Here is a 14,376-nt window from a genome sequence, read left to right as displayed (position 1 = left end):
GCGCGAAATCTCTCTCATGCATAAATATCATGTGATCTCGAAATTTGGGTGAGGAAACGTCAGGGTAAGCTGTTCGCTGCGTTTTCCAGTACTTGTAGTACGCCTATATGCCAAAAACTTCGCAGGTCGCTGCCTTATTTCAGTCAATCACTTCCTGAATAGATCACGCTAATGCATGAGAGAGATTTCGCAAGTGTCTCACACGCCCAAGGGATACTATATGTACTATACACGTGCAGGTTTATGTAATAAAGCCTAGGGTGTACTTCCTACTACTATGGCGTTTCGTAAGGTACGGTAATTCCCAAGGAATAACTTTTTCGAAAGTACATGTATGTAGATATAGCTTTTAAAACATGGTTTATAATTTTAAATTTTTTTTTTAAAAAAAAAAAACATTCCATCTTTGCTACATGTATGTATTTAGGACAGCGCTTGTATTAACAAGTGCCTTTTTGCGACAGCGGTGTTTTTATTGGTGTGGTATCGCTACGCTACTCTAAAACCTACAGCATTTGTACGGCTTCAATTACACCCTAGTTCCCAGTTTTGTATTGTATCTAGTTCGAATCGCCATTTTCAGTTTGGCTTACGCGTAGCTGTGGGGTAGATTTCCACAACATTGACTTCAAATCGCCACGTAACCGGCGAGATACCTAGCTGCACTCCCGGAGAAGCTTAGAAAAGTATGAGCAGATTTTACTTCGGTTCCGACTCGGACAGCGATAATGATAATGCCGACTCGCTACCGTTTCCTGCGCCTCTTCCCCGAGAGGCTTTCTCCACTGATATCGACGCGCCGTTCTCGCCCATAGCATTTTTAGCCACGCTGCGACACCGTCATCAGACGCTTGAAGACTTGCGTGCAGAGCTCCGTACAAGAAGTAAGGATCTTGAAAAGGAACTTATAGAGCTTGTTAACAGGGATTATGTCGATTTTGTTGGATTAGGGAGCTCATTGAGCGGGGGTGATGGAAGGGTAGAAGATTTGAAGATGGGGTTGTGGGGGTTCAAAAGGGATATCGAAGGCGTTGTGGGGAGGATTGGAGAAGTAGTAGAAGAGGTTGAAAGAGAACTGAAGGCCCGGGAGGATATAAGGGCGGACAAGGTTTGTGGCGATGATTTTGTTGATTGGTATCTATCATGGTAGAAACCTTGATATAAGTTTGGTGTTGGTGCTGACAGAGTGGTTATTCTCTGGCTTGTTAAGATACTCGCAAGGACATTACTAGCCCTCTCGCAAAGACTTGACGAGCTCTCATCCCTATTACTTCTCGATGGGTCAACCCCGGCAGACTCAACATCTTTATTATTTGATGGTGACGGCGACGAAAGAACAGGAGGAGATGGGTTAACGAGTATCGGCCGTCTGAGGAAGATAGTTTCGGGATATCGTTATGTCGTCCAGCACCTTGTACCCCGTGTACCAGCACATCATCCGTTCTTGAAAGCCCAGTTGCCTAGGATCGCGAAAGTCAAGAATACCTTGCTATTGGATCTTCGAAGTGCATTGAAGGAATCAAAGCTAGGAGATGTGGAAAAAACTATCGTGGTAATGGGGTTCTATGCCGATCTTGGAGCAGAAAATGATGCAGTTAAGGTGTTAAGAGAGATGAAAAAGGAGGGTTGAACCCCAGTGGGTGTTTGGTTCTGGTGGTTTAAATGCCGGGTTGTGGAATGAGTACATTTCTCCCAGTGCGCCCCCCTAAGTATTAAAGTTTTAAAAAAAAGGGAATTCAGTGCAGGTAGGTCTTATACTTACCCATCTTGATTTAACCCAGGGTGGGTGTATATATACGATTCTACTTTGTATGTACTTTTTCAACTAGCAGTATCATGAAAGATCGCGTCCACTCGCAGCTCTGTTCGGAGCTACTGCATGTAGTACCAACTCCCACTAAATCTAGTCAAACCTGGGTATCGTAATGTTTGCGAGTGAGAGCCAATGATTAAGTAAAGGATTAAAAATCTGATCTGCAGGCGCCACGATCGTAGAATTCTCCGATGCAAGTAAGCTTAGATTTTTATTTTATTTTTACCTCTAGTGATGAGACATTCCTGTTCCACAACGTCACCGATCTCTTGGATGGCCCCCAAGACAATAATTTGGTCTGCGCTAACGTGATACATAATGCACTAACACTCACACGTCGTTCACCAGTCATACATACTACCATCTCTCCATCCCCCATTCTTTTTCTTTCATTGTTTATTATTTACTATCGTTATATCAACTATCAAGACCTCGGATTATCCACAATATGGCTTATGAACCTGGAAAACAGAGTGTTGGTTATAATCCACCTAACCCAATGCCATATCATGGAGGTGAAGGGAGTAATCAACAATGGCAGCAGCCACCCCCACAAAATTACTATGTGGGACCACCACAGCAGCAGCAGCAATTTCAATTGCCCCAGGGACAATTACAGTATGCCCCTAATGCATCTAGCCCATCAGTCCAACCACCTCCACCTATGAATCAACCATACGGCGAGCCTCCACCGTACACCTTCGAGGAGAAGTTCGCTATACAGAGGCCAAGGTACAATGACCTTTGGGCTGCAGTTCTTGTAGGTACCTTTGTTTTCGGTCTGATTAAGACCAAACTTGAGAGGCACTGCTATATTGATGTTGATATTACAATTATGCTCTAGTTCATTGCCGACCTCTTGGGGTTGCTAGCTTTGAGTATCATTAGCTTTAGAAGCTACTCGGAAAACAAAAGAGTACAGAATGGCGGTGGAACCGGTGTTCGTGGGAATGAACAAAGTGATTTCGGGGTAAGTTTCCTCCTCGTGTACAAAATGCTTTATATATTCCAAACTCCGATTCGTAATCTCGTCACTGATCCGTCACGATGCTTATAACTAAGGTTAGCTCTCCAACAACACCATTGTTTTGTTTATTCTTGTCTGCGGAGTTTCATTCATATTATCATATGGTTATTTTCTTGCAGCACGAGCCTGGACAAAACAGATAATTTACGCTACTGCAACCCTGAAGTAAGCAAATCCAATTATATCACATTATGACTCTGCCTTAATCTTGGATTAGCATTATTGTGGGTATTGGAACTGCCGCATACTACTTCTCGAGGCAGAGATATGGAGCGGCAATCGTATTTCTTATTTTCGCCTTGTTCTATGCATACTGTTTCTGGACATGGAGAAGTCGAATACCCTTTGCGGTCTTGATGTTTGAAACAAGCTTCGACGTTGCTAAACAATACGGCCACGTTTATATGGTTTCATCTCTTGGTGGTCTCGCAGGTGTCATATTTGCGGCGTGGATGCTTGTGACCTATGTGGCTGTTTACGCTACGTATGCACCAAGCGAATCAGACAACCTGGCATGTAGAGCCGGCAGGACAGGGAATGTTACATGCTCCAATGGCAAGATGATTGGACTGGTGGTCTTTGTTACCTTTAGTGGCTATTGGATATCAGAAGTGCTAAAAAATATCATTCACGTGAGCATTTCAGGAGGTAAATTTCCCTGGGTTCTTTCACAGAGGGGGTTACCTTGGAAATTTGAATTTCTATTAATCTTTTTCGGGGTTTAGTTTATGGATCATGGTACTTCTGCTCTCGTTCTGCCCAAGGAATGCCAGCACATCCCACACTAGGGGCTTTTAAACGTGCAATGACTTACTCGTTTGGTTCAATATCTTTCGGCTCCCTAGTTGTAGCGATCATTCAGCTTTTAAAGCACCTCTGCAGACTTTCCCAGAACCAGCAATCTCAAGATGGATGCTCAGTCGGTTGTGTAGCTTGCTGTATCCTTGGCTGTTTACTAAATTTTATTGAGTCAGCTGTGAGATGGTTTAATGTAAGACCATTCACATCAGGGAAATAAACTGGTTCATGCTGACCTTTATGAAACTTCAGCACTACGCTTACTCCTATATCGCGTTGTATGGCAAGGCCTATATCGATTCGGCCAAAGAAACCTACAGAATGATGAAAGATCGAGGATTGGACGCCTTGGTCAATGATTGTTTGGTAGAGTTGCCCAATATATGGTTTTGGTTTGCAGCGTTAAAAGAAAAACTGCGTCAATCACTAATGCCGGGAAACATGTCTAGGTCGACCCGGTATTATCTATGGCATCAGTCTTCGTCGCCATGCTTTGCACTCTTATTGCATATGTGTATCTGTACGCTACCGCGCCTGTGTATAACAGCACGGGATCCTTTACACCAGCCATAATGGCTTTCGCTTTCCTTGTTGGTTTGCAGATCTGCAATATCTTCTTGACACCGATAAAGGTGTGTCCCATTGACTCGTCCAAAAATTGATAAATGTGGAAAAATACGGGCTAACTCTATCTGACTTGATCTAGTCTGGTGTGGCGACAATTTTCACAAGCATGGCGCATAATCCTGAAATTCTCTTGAGAGACTTTCCGGAACTTTACCACAAGATGTTGGCAGTGTATCCGCACCTTGCGCAGGCAATCCATTCTTAGCGGTGAAGACGAATTATAAGGACTTCAGTAGTAGATAACCAGGACACTGTAAGAGGCTGGAAGAGGACTTTTACATTCTTTTAGACATTAAGTAAACTTTAGCTAATTCGGACTTGATTGATGATCAGTAGCCGTATTTCTAATTTGGCCGTTCAATGTCATCATTCTAATAGCCCTTGTTCCTATTCTAAGATAGCACGTGGCCCGATCAAGCAAAACTCTTACCATCTTTTTCTTTCGGATATCATGTCTTTTAAGGTGACACAAACAATAACCCATACTGTGCGGAGATCATGATAAAAACTATACGCATCTCTTATAGCCAGACATGATCGTAATTCTCCACATTGGGCATGACTAGGAACGAGAGGTCAGGTGAAGAGATCCCGTTATTGATCGAACTTGCCTAGAACGAGAGTATTGTTTTGACCGAATATCACAGCATAAGAGCTTAACCCAACGATGTTCTGAGGTAGTAAATGGTAGGATGTACATACATGTATGTATTCCATAAGATTACCGGTAGAGTATAAATTAACGGTCGAGTAGTATATGAAATACTCAGTCTAGTACTAATATCCTTTCATTAAATCTACATATTGTAAATAGATAATTTTAGAGTGCGCCGCAATCAATCCCAACCTAATGTCCAGGTGGATACTTGCGGGACAAGGAGCTCCCAATTACTATACCAATACTGTAGAATTGCTTACTTCCTTTAGGAGACATTATTATTTTCTAATAATTGTAATATATGTGAATCATATAAACTCACTCGGTATGTGATCATTCAAAGTAGTCTAGTGTTGCATCGTGCTGCGGAGCCTCAGCGCTAATCCCGGCTCGATTTTGAAGTTCCTCCTATTCCAGCTTGAGTTCCAAATCATCCATCGCAGAGCTCTGATCATACAAATAAGTCCCTAACTCCAACAAATAAGCTTCTCCGAATGCATAGTGTACAATCTGCTCCGCCACGGAGCCCACATTCTCCGGAATCGCCTGCAACAACCCAGGTCCAGAGCTTCGCAAACACCTTCATCCAGAGGTCGCGACCTTACCTCAGCGATGAGCAAATTGAGGCGCTGTTACCAAAGGACTCCCAACTCGAAGCAAAGGATACAACTACTAGATTGAGTGCGTGTGTTTGGATCATGCAGGTTGGGCAGAATATGCAGTTGTAGGTTTTTGAATCTCGTGAGTGGCAGAGAAGGTGGGTGCTAATCGCTACACAGCCCAGTGAGGACTATGGCTACGGCGATGATATTGTATCATCGGTTCCGGTTATTTAATCGGAATCCCTTTCTGGAACATAATTGGATGGTATGTAGGTCGTGAACAATGATTCTTTATTCATATGCGTTTGGCCTGGAGCTTATGTCGTTTGTTGCTCAGGATGTTGCGGCGACATCATTATTTGTAGCCTGCAAAATTGAAGATACACTGAAGAAATCAAGGGAGATACTGGCAGCGAGTTATAATTTGAGACATCCGCAGGCTGAACCGATCAATTCAGATAATCAGGTAGGATGTCAGTTACTTAGGGCAAAGCATGAATATACACTAATTATGGAAATAGTTGCTTGATGATGGCACAAAACGTGTTATTGGGATCGAGAGAATGATACTTGAATCTTCGTCGTTTGACTTCCGGTATCGTCATGCTCAGCCTTTGATTATCAAATTTGCGAAACGCTTCAACTTCTCGAAGGAGTTGACACAGAAGGCGTGGGATATATCTATCGATGTTTACAAGACACTCGCGCCTCTGAAAGCTACGCCACATGCATTAGCTCTTGCAGTTCTGGATCTTGCCATGAGGCTTGAGGGGGAGAAAATCAATATACAGTATGAGGAGTTCGAGGTTACTCGGGATTCGGTTCTGTGTAAGTGAAAATCTCTATTTACTGTTTTTCTTTATTTTTTTTATTTCATTTTTTTTATTTGGAACACTATTCTAACTTGAATGGTTATGATATAATATTAATGCCCAAAACAGCTATTGTTGATGACCTTCTAGATCTTTACACAAATCACCGCAGCTACACATTAGTTGGGACACAATATGATAGCAACACCTACCTCACACACCGAATTGAGCTCAACAAAGAACGTCAAACACATGGTAACGGCCATCACAAACACAATGGTAACGTCCAGGACTCGTTGAATTCTCCACCCAATGATGTTTGTTATAATCTTGCAAATGGACAAGTGACCAATGCGACAGACCGTGGAACTCATGGTACTGTACGCTTCATGATCGATCCTAGTCGAGAAAGGTCAGAGAGACATTTACTCGATCGGCATGCACATGATAGCAACGGGACTGGTGCAAGTCCCTCCAACGCTAGTTCATAAGGCGCAATTCCAATGTTTGGTTCTGTGGAAGGGGGGTCGTCCGGCCAACTGTTAATTGACAGCGATTTCTCAGAAGAAAAAGAAAAAAGAAAGGAAGGAAGGAAGAAGAAGAAGGAAAAAGGAAAAAGGAAAGAAGAGAAGAAGAGAATTCGACATCTTCTTCTGTTGTTCTTCTGTTTCTTTAATGGTTGAAAAACTGTTTTTGACAGGAATTATCGTTACTAGTAGCGAGTGACCGTTTCCTTACACGTTTAGGGCCCCTAAAGTAGAACTGCCATGATGATATGTTTGGTATGTACTATGTATGTATATGCATGTAGTGTCGAGTTTTGGACTCCATAGGACCTTGGCGCGTCGGAGTTCATCAAGACTATCTTAGAATAGCTACGAATTGCGAGGAGTCGATGGATTTATGAATTCTTACCATAGTGGAATACTCTCAAACAATGTCTCGTGTGAATGTGGCTTTCCTGGCTATGGCACCGGTCGACGTTAACCTTCCCGGCCATTGAGCCAGACGAAAAAACCTGTTTTTGATGCAAATAAACCACTTTCCTGGAATGTTTGTCTCGAACCAGACGTTAGTCCGCTCACTTAATGTAGAGCCTTGTATATCCGATTTTACATAAGCAAACCTGATTTTATCCCCCTGCCATTAGGTCAATACCTCCCATAATTTTCAAGTCTACATGTAACTACTCCTTCACGAAAGTGAAGAGAACTGGAATAGATAATCTGTAGTCTTGATTGCCTACTGATTTTCCATTTTAAATTTTTGACTTTCTTATTTTTGTGGGCTAGATGTGTTTGGCACGGGAGTAGATCCAGGTGAGGTATTAGACCGGCACCATAGAAGATACACAGTAGTGCGTAGGTGCCAGCACATATTAAATCATAGCATCGCACTCGGTCTGGCCTGTTATCCTCTCGGCACACTCCACTTGATCCTCGGCAATGATGTAATCCGTACCTGCGGCATAAGTCTCCCTCCACATCACCTACCCATCATTCGGAATTCAGACAGACATACAGAAAATGGCATCTAATCGAATCACAGCATCTATCATCCGCTGCTACCTTGCGGCTTCGAGACCGATCGCAATTCCTTGCCCTAACCGTACTATCACTCACACCAGCCTACGTCCCTCTCTACAGACTCAATCCAAAATCATCCAGGTCTCATGGGGTACAATTCGGCATCACTCCACTCCAGTCCCAGAGTCGAAGGTTTATGGCTACGATCATGTCAGTTTAACAACTCCCTTCCACACTGCCTGTTCACATCTTAACAATTGGTTAGATCAAATCTTTTTCGGCAAACCCCTCTGCCAACAGGCTTCTCGTTGACGTGCGTGAGCCCAACGAATTTCGGAATGGGGCCATCCCAACAGCCATAAATGTGCCTATTGCGACTGCACCGGAAGCCTGGAGTTTACCAGAGGATGAATTTGAAGACCGCTTCGGATTCCCAAAGCCGCAGGCAGATATAGAATTGGTATTTTACTGCAAGGCGGGGGTGAGAAGTAGTGCCGCTGCCCAGTTGGCGCTACAAAATGGGTACGGGAAAGTAGGCGAGTACAGGGGAAGTTGGCTGGACTGGGAGAAAAGGACCACAGGATGATGGTTATTTATGAGAATTATTGAAAAAACATCAATATAATAGACTTTGACATTCACTAGTCAAAGAGGAATGATGTCGATGTATTGAATAGGACAATGAAGAACCATGTCAAAGGTTTTACAAAGAGTTACGAACTGAGTGCCAAAGAGAGGGTCCGGCCTGAGATTTAATATCATGTGATCAAGCAAATTGCACGTTTTGATATGCAGGTATTATTGGTTTTGGTGAGCGAAGCCATTTAAAAAAAATCTCAGGACCGTTATCTTCAGCCACAGAATGATCCAGCAAACCAAAACCGGTCCAGCAGATTGTTACTCGTCCGGGCTATTACGCCCGTATTACAATCGTAAAAAAAGCAGAAATCCCAAGTCTTGCAAGAAAGAAGCGCCCAATAATTTTCCGTTGCCCCAGCAAATTTTTACTTTTTTTGAAATTCCTTGTATGATCACAAAAGAAGAAGAAAGAAACGAAACACCGCCGACACTTTAAGCATCAGTGGTGACTCTTCCCTTAGGGTTGGTAACCTTGACACCAAGAGCCTTTGCCTTAGCAATGATCTCAATGCGCTTTCGGGATGAGACGGCGTGACCGATCCTGTAGAAATTCGATTAGCCCACCTCCTATATTTTATATAGTTTGCTGAAGGTATGGGTCGAGGGAATTTACTCGGCGGCATATGTCTTGTTGTGCATGAGGAGCATATCAACATCGGAGGTGTTCTGGACAAGGAATGCCTTGTGGCCGGAAGGCATCATGTGCTTAGTCTTGCGGTTGGACCCGTATCCGATCTATAGTTCCCCGATACATTTCCCGTCAGAATCCCATTTCCTTACCCCCCCAAATTCGCCTCCATTCCCTACTGCCGGCTTGGTGAATCATACCGAAGGCATGGCAGCCTGTCCCTTAAACCGCCTTCTGACCCGGTTGTCAATACCCTTAGGCTTCCTCCATGACGGCTTGACGGTCTTGTAGGTATCGCTCTGGTGGCTATGTTGCGGTCATAAAGGTTAGTCTTTGCCTTCGTTTGAGCTTCCTTAAAGTTTGTTGAATTTGCGGATTCGGGGAGAACGATAGATCCGAGAGCTGGTGAGTCCTACCGGTTGAACTTCTTAGTCCGCTTCTTGATGATAGGAACGTGCTTCTTTGCTGCGGTCATCTAATTAAGGAAATGGCGAAAATCAGTCATGCCCAATCCGTAATTCCATTTTCTTAGACAATTTTTCTGAGAGTTTCAACGTGAAAAAGCTCCAACGTTAAGATACGTACCTTGTTGACTGGGTGGTGAGATCCTAGGGTGGAAGGGTTAGTTGTCGGGTCGGTCGGTCTTCGTTAGTTGGAATTTGCTGGAGTTTGACGATTGCGAATATTCACTTCCGCCTGCATGTGTTGTGTGGGCACACCAATTGTGACTGCCATTTACATGGTGTTGCCCTGTCTGGTATGATATGTTCTCGGCCTGTCATAAGATGGTATACCAGCGCATGCCAATTATCGTTACCCGGCTACAAAACCACGTGCCAATGCATGCATGGTGCGTCGCAAACAAAAACGTAAACAACGACAACATACTTTAGAGCTGTGCCCCTTCTATATGCACTTCGATCACATCAAGCATCATGAGGGTTGTGGAGATTATTATCGACGTAACGATCCCCTACTTATTAATGCTTAATCTTGGAATCTAAGCTTTCGCAGGGATTCAAATCATATGCAGTTCGTACGGTCATCACCGACTGGTTTGTTGGCTCACCCTCTCACCGGGATTCTATGACTGAGTGGAGCCTAGGGATGAAAGCTTCAACTCGATTACCGGTCTTAATGGGTCAGGAAAATCAAATATTCTCGACGCAATATGTTTCGTCCTTGGAATCACCAATATGTCCACTGTACGGGCGCAGAACCTACAGGATTTGATTTACAAGCGTGGACAGGCCGGTGTTACTAAAGCGAGCGTTACAATCGTTTTTGATAATTCCGACAAGGCAAAGAGTCCTATGAACTACCAAGATTTTGCGCAAATCAGTGTTACAAGACAGGTATGATAGTTTGACATCACGAATAGGTTTGAGTGGATGCTAATTAAGCTTGAGTAGATCGTATTGGGTGGATTGAGCAAATATCTCATTAACGGTTCACGAACCCAGCAGCACGTTGTCCAAACCCTCTTCCAAAGTGTTCAGCTAAATATCAACAATCCCAACTTCCTCATTATGCAGGGGCGTATCACAAAGGTGCTCAATATGAAGCCAACGGAAATCTTATCCATGATTGAGGAAGCTGCCGGGACAAGAATGTTTGAGGACAGGAGGGACAAAGCATTAAAAACAATGGCAAAGAAAGACAAAAAGGTTGACGAAATCAACGACCTATTAAAGGAGGAGATTGAGCCCAAACTTGAAAAACTACGCATGGAAAAACGAGCCTTTTTAGATTTCCAACAAACTCAGAGCGATTTGGAACGCTTAACTAAGATTGTTGTTGCTCACGATTACCTCAAAAATCAGGTATAAAATAGAACTGTTCTCGATGAAATCCATGGGCAAATCGAGATACTGACCCTAAGGTAGGAAAAAGTAAATCGCTCAGCAGCAGATCTAGAATCCAAGAAACAGCGGGGGAAAGATCTTGAGGAGTCAGCTAAGCGATTAAAGTTCGAGATTGAGAACTTAGCTGAAGATATTAGGATGGTCAAAAGCCAACGAGAAAAGGAGCTTCGAAAAGGAGGGAAATTTCAGGCGCTTGAGGACGAAGTCAAGGAAAAATCCCACGAAGCTGTTCGATTAACAACTGTACTAGACTTGAAAACTACGAGCATAAAAGAGGAAGTCAAGAAACGCAAGGAGATAGAGAAGAATGTTAGAGAATTGGAGAAGTCGCTACAGGAAAAATCGAAGCTGTATGATGGCCTGAAGGAGGCGTACGACGCAGCCAAGACGGAGTTTGATGCGTTGAACAACGAGTCTGAGAAAAGAGAGGAATTGCTACAAACCTTGTTAACCGGTGTTGCCTCAAAAGAGGGACAGGAGAATGGGTACCAGAATCAGTTGCAAGGTGATAGATTTCTTCTTTTGGAGGAGCATTCCGGCTAATTAACTATAGATGCGAAAAACCGAGTGAGTGCTGGGGCGACAGAACAGCAACAAGCAAAACTTAAGATAACTCATTTAGAGAAACGAATAAAAGAGGAGGAGCCAAGGGCAAAAAAGGCAAAGGAGCAGAACGCCAGTCTCTATAAAGAACTCGACGGTCTCCGGGCAGCAGCAAAAAGGATTGAGGCAGAGCTGAGCAACCTAGGGTTTGAGGGCGGCACTGAGGGCGATATGTACAAACAGGAAACCTCAATTCAAGATAGGATCCGAGAGCTCAGAGAAGAAGCGGATGGACTGAAACGGCGAGTAGCCAATGTCGACTTCAATTATGCAGATCCTTCACCAAACTTTGATCGTTCGAAGGTCAAAGGCTTGGTTGCGCAGCTCTTTACACTAGATCAAGATAAGGAGGAAGCTGGGACTGCTCTTGAGATTACAGCAGGCGGAAGACTATACAACGTTGTAGTTGATACTGAGGTCACAGGAACACAGTTGTTACAAAATGGAAAACTAAGAAAAAGAGTAACAATCATTCCACTCAACAAGATTGCGGCTTTCAGGGCTTCTGCGGAGAAAATTGCTACAGCGAAGCGTCTTGCTCCTGGCAAGGTTCACCTTGCGCTATCCCTCATTGGGTACGATGACGAGATCTCTGCTGCCATGGAGTACGTTTTTGGTTCCACTCTAATATGCGCCGATGCCGAGACTGCGAAACGTGTTACTTTTGATCCTAACGTCCGAATGAAATCCGTAACTGTCGAGGGTGACGTTTACGATCCCTCAGGAACCCTGTCCGGAGGTTCTGCGCCAAACTCAAGTGGTGTATTGGTCACTCTTCAAAAACTGAATGGGCTGAATAGACAAATAACTGTTGAGACTGAACAGCTGAATGAATTACAACAATTCATGGCAAGAGAGAAGAAAAAACTAGATATGATGAAGAGACTGAAACAGGAGTTGAATTTGAAAAACCATGAGATTGGATTAACGGAAGAACAGATTAATAGTAATTCTTCATCTGATGTAAGTGTATTCTTTTCCGGTACAGTGATTAGAAAGGACTGATGCAAATGGATCATAGATCATTCAAGCTGTAGAAGAAATGAGAGTTAGTATTCAACAACTCAAACAAGATATTGTGGATGCAAAGACCAGACAAGATCAGGCCAAAGCAGACGCAAAAAGGATCGAAAACGATATGATTGAATTCAAGAATAATAAGGGTGGCAAGCTTGCGGAACTGCAAAACTCTGTGGCGGATTTAAAAAGGAAAGTGGCCAAACAGTCGCAAGAAATGAAGGCCATGCAAAAAGAATTCCAGACTGCTCAACTTGAGACTGAACAGACGGGGGGAGATCTCGCAGCCGCTCAAGAACAGCTTGAGGAAGCCGATACTGCCCTAAAAGCCCAACAGGAGGAAGTGACACAGCTTAAAAGGGAACAAGCTAAGGTCAAAGATCTTCACGACATAGCTCTCGCACATCTTGAGGATGAGCGTGCCAAGCTTACCGGTTTTGATGAAGAGCTTCGATCGCTTGAGGAAGCCACCCGAGCAAAAAACGCACGTATTGCGGAGGAAGCCTTAGAGAAACAGAAGCTTGGCCACGAGATCGAAAGATTTCACAAAGATCAACAGACCGCCAATGACATAGTATCTCACATGGAACGTGAACACGAATGGATCGAAGACGAGAAAGAAAACTTTGGCCGTTCAGGAACGCCTTATGACTTCAACGGACAAAACATCAAAGAATGCCGATCTTCGCTGAAAACCCTCACTGAGAGGTTTCAGGGGATGAAGAAAAAGATCAATCCGAAGGTCATGAACATGATTGATTCTGTTGAGAAGAAAGAAGTTGCGTTAAAAACTATGTTAAGGACAGTTGTCAAGGATAAGCGCAAGATTGAGGAGACTATCCAGAGTTTAGACAAATATAAGAAGGAAGCACTTCATAAAACCTGGCAGAAGGTTACCGGCGATTTCGGCAGCATTTTTGCGGAACTTTTACCCGGGAGTTTCGCAAAGTTGGAGCCTCCGGAAGGGAAGGAAGTCTGCGATGGTTTGGAGGTCAAGGTGAGCTTGGGTAAGGTGTGGAAGCAGAGCTTGAACGAGTTAAGCGGCGGTCAACGCTCCCTCATTGCGCTCTCCTTGATCATGGCGCTGCTCCAATTTAAACCAGCACCAATGTATATCTTAGACGAAGTGGATGCAGCACTAGATCTTTCGCACACGCAGAACATTGGTCGGTTGATTAAGACTCGATTTAAGGGATCTCAATTTATCGTCGTCAGTTTGAAGGATGGAATGTTCCAAAACGCAAATAGGTATATTATATGCCCACTTTTAGCCACATTACATTATTAACTAACGTTTCGATTAGGATATTTAAAACCCGATTCGTTGACGGAACCTCTGTCGTGCAGACCATGTAATTTCACAAAGCTGTACTACGATTCATACATGTTTTTATTTTTAATCACCCTTGGAAAGAGTTTTACCCTAGGAGTATATGCGGTTTAGGGGTCTCCGTTTAATTTATTTTGGAAGGAAAACTTGGCTGTTGTGAGTTTGGAGTATGGGCGTAACAATATTATGATAAAGTATGGTTCATATATATTTTTGACTCGGAAATTATTATACGCTTTGCATAATCGGAAGTAGTCTAAGTGCCGTTGAGGCCTATATTATAAATTTGAATCGAGATTTCGTGGGTGGCGCTTCCGGAGCGGAAAGCATACATAGTAATATACATAGCGAGTGATATTGTATGATTCACATAACCACAATCCTGAAAACATTGGTAAAAAAAAATACTTAAGGGTGTGAATACACTCTTG

At 43.5% G+C, this 14,376-nt stretch overlaps 6 protein-coding genes across 6 annotated transcripts; 5 read left to right on the top strand and 1 right to left on the bottom strand.

Annotated features, from left to right (window-relative positions):
- Nucleotides 1-688: 688 nt before the first annotated feature.
- Nucleotides 689-1,630, top strand: LAJ45_05458 (uncharacterized protein; the record flags this gene model as incomplete). Its single annotated transcript, XM_046115029.1, has 2 exons — nt 689-1,108; nt 1,166-1,630. The coding sequence occupies 2 exons, from the start codon at nt 689-691 to the stop codon at nt 1,628-1,630; spliced, it is 885 nt and encodes a 294-aa protein (XP_045971551.1).
- Nucleotides 1,631-2,261: 631 nt separating this feature from the next.
- LAJ45_05457 (uncharacterized protein) lies at nt 2,262-4,470 on the top strand (the record flags this gene model as incomplete). The annotated part of the gene is made up of 8 exons (XM_046115028.1): nt 2,262-2,573; nt 2,658-2,783; nt 2,881-3,005; nt 3,058-3,488; nt 3,566-3,831; nt 3,891-4,004; nt 4,088-4,270; nt 4,345-4,470. 8 exons carry the CDS (start codon nt 2,262-2,264, stop codon nt 4,468-4,470), a joined length of 1,683 nt encoding a protein of 560 aa, XP_045971550.1.
- Nucleotides 4,471-5,417: 947 nt separating this feature from the next.
- Nucleotides 5,418-6,828, top strand: LAJ45_05456 (uncharacterized protein; the record flags this gene model as incomplete). The annotated part of the gene is made up of 6 exons (XM_046115027.1): nt 5,418-5,647; nt 5,703-5,790; nt 5,863-5,991; nt 6,047-6,353; nt 6,467-6,616; nt 6,698-6,828. The coding sequence occupies 6 exons, from the start codon at nt 5,418-5,420 to the stop codon at nt 6,826-6,828; spliced, it is 1,035 nt and encodes a 344-aa protein (XP_045971549.1).
- A 1,035-nt stretch (nt 6,829-7,863) lies between these two features.
- Nucleotides 7,864-8,449, top strand: LAJ45_05455 (uncharacterized protein; the record flags this gene model as incomplete). The annotated part of the gene is made up of 2 exons (XM_046115026.1): nt 7,864-8,073; nt 8,129-8,449. 2 exons carry the CDS (start codon nt 7,864-7,866, stop codon nt 8,447-8,449), a joined length of 531 nt encoding a protein of 176 aa, XP_045971548.1.
- A 485-nt stretch (nt 8,450-8,934) lies between these two features.
- Nucleotides 8,935-9,605, bottom strand: LAJ45_05454 (uncharacterized protein; the record flags this gene model as incomplete). Its single annotated transcript, XM_046115025.1, has 4 exons — nt 8,935-9,043; nt 9,116-9,237; nt 9,331-9,436; nt 9,547-9,605. The coding sequence occupies 4 exons, from the start codon at nt 9,603-9,605 to the stop codon at nt 8,935-8,937; spliced, it is 396 nt and encodes a 131-aa protein (XP_045971547.1).
- A 460-nt stretch (nt 9,606-10,065) lies between these two features.
- LAJ45_05453 (uncharacterized protein) lies at nt 10,066-13,971 on the top strand (the record flags this gene model as incomplete). Its single annotated transcript, XM_046115024.1, has 8 exons — nt 10,066-10,092; nt 10,145-10,185; nt 10,236-10,485; nt 10,543-10,953; nt 11,017-11,500; nt 11,549-12,561; nt 12,620-13,863; nt 13,920-13,971. 8 exons carry the CDS (start codon nt 10,066-10,068, stop codon nt 13,969-13,971), a joined length of 3,522 nt encoding a protein of 1,173 aa, XP_045971546.1.
- Nucleotides 13,972-14,376: the final 405 nt, after the last annotated feature.

Source organism: Morchella importuna, assembly GCF_003444635.1.
Source record: "Morchella importuna strain M04M26 chromosome Unknown Morimp01GS015, whole genome shotgun sequence".
Taxonomy (NCBI): Eukaryota; Fungi; Ascomycota; class Pezizomycetes; order Pezizales; family Morchellaceae; genus Morchella; species Morchella importuna.
This window is presented reverse-complemented; position numbering and strand designations above follow the sequence as displayed.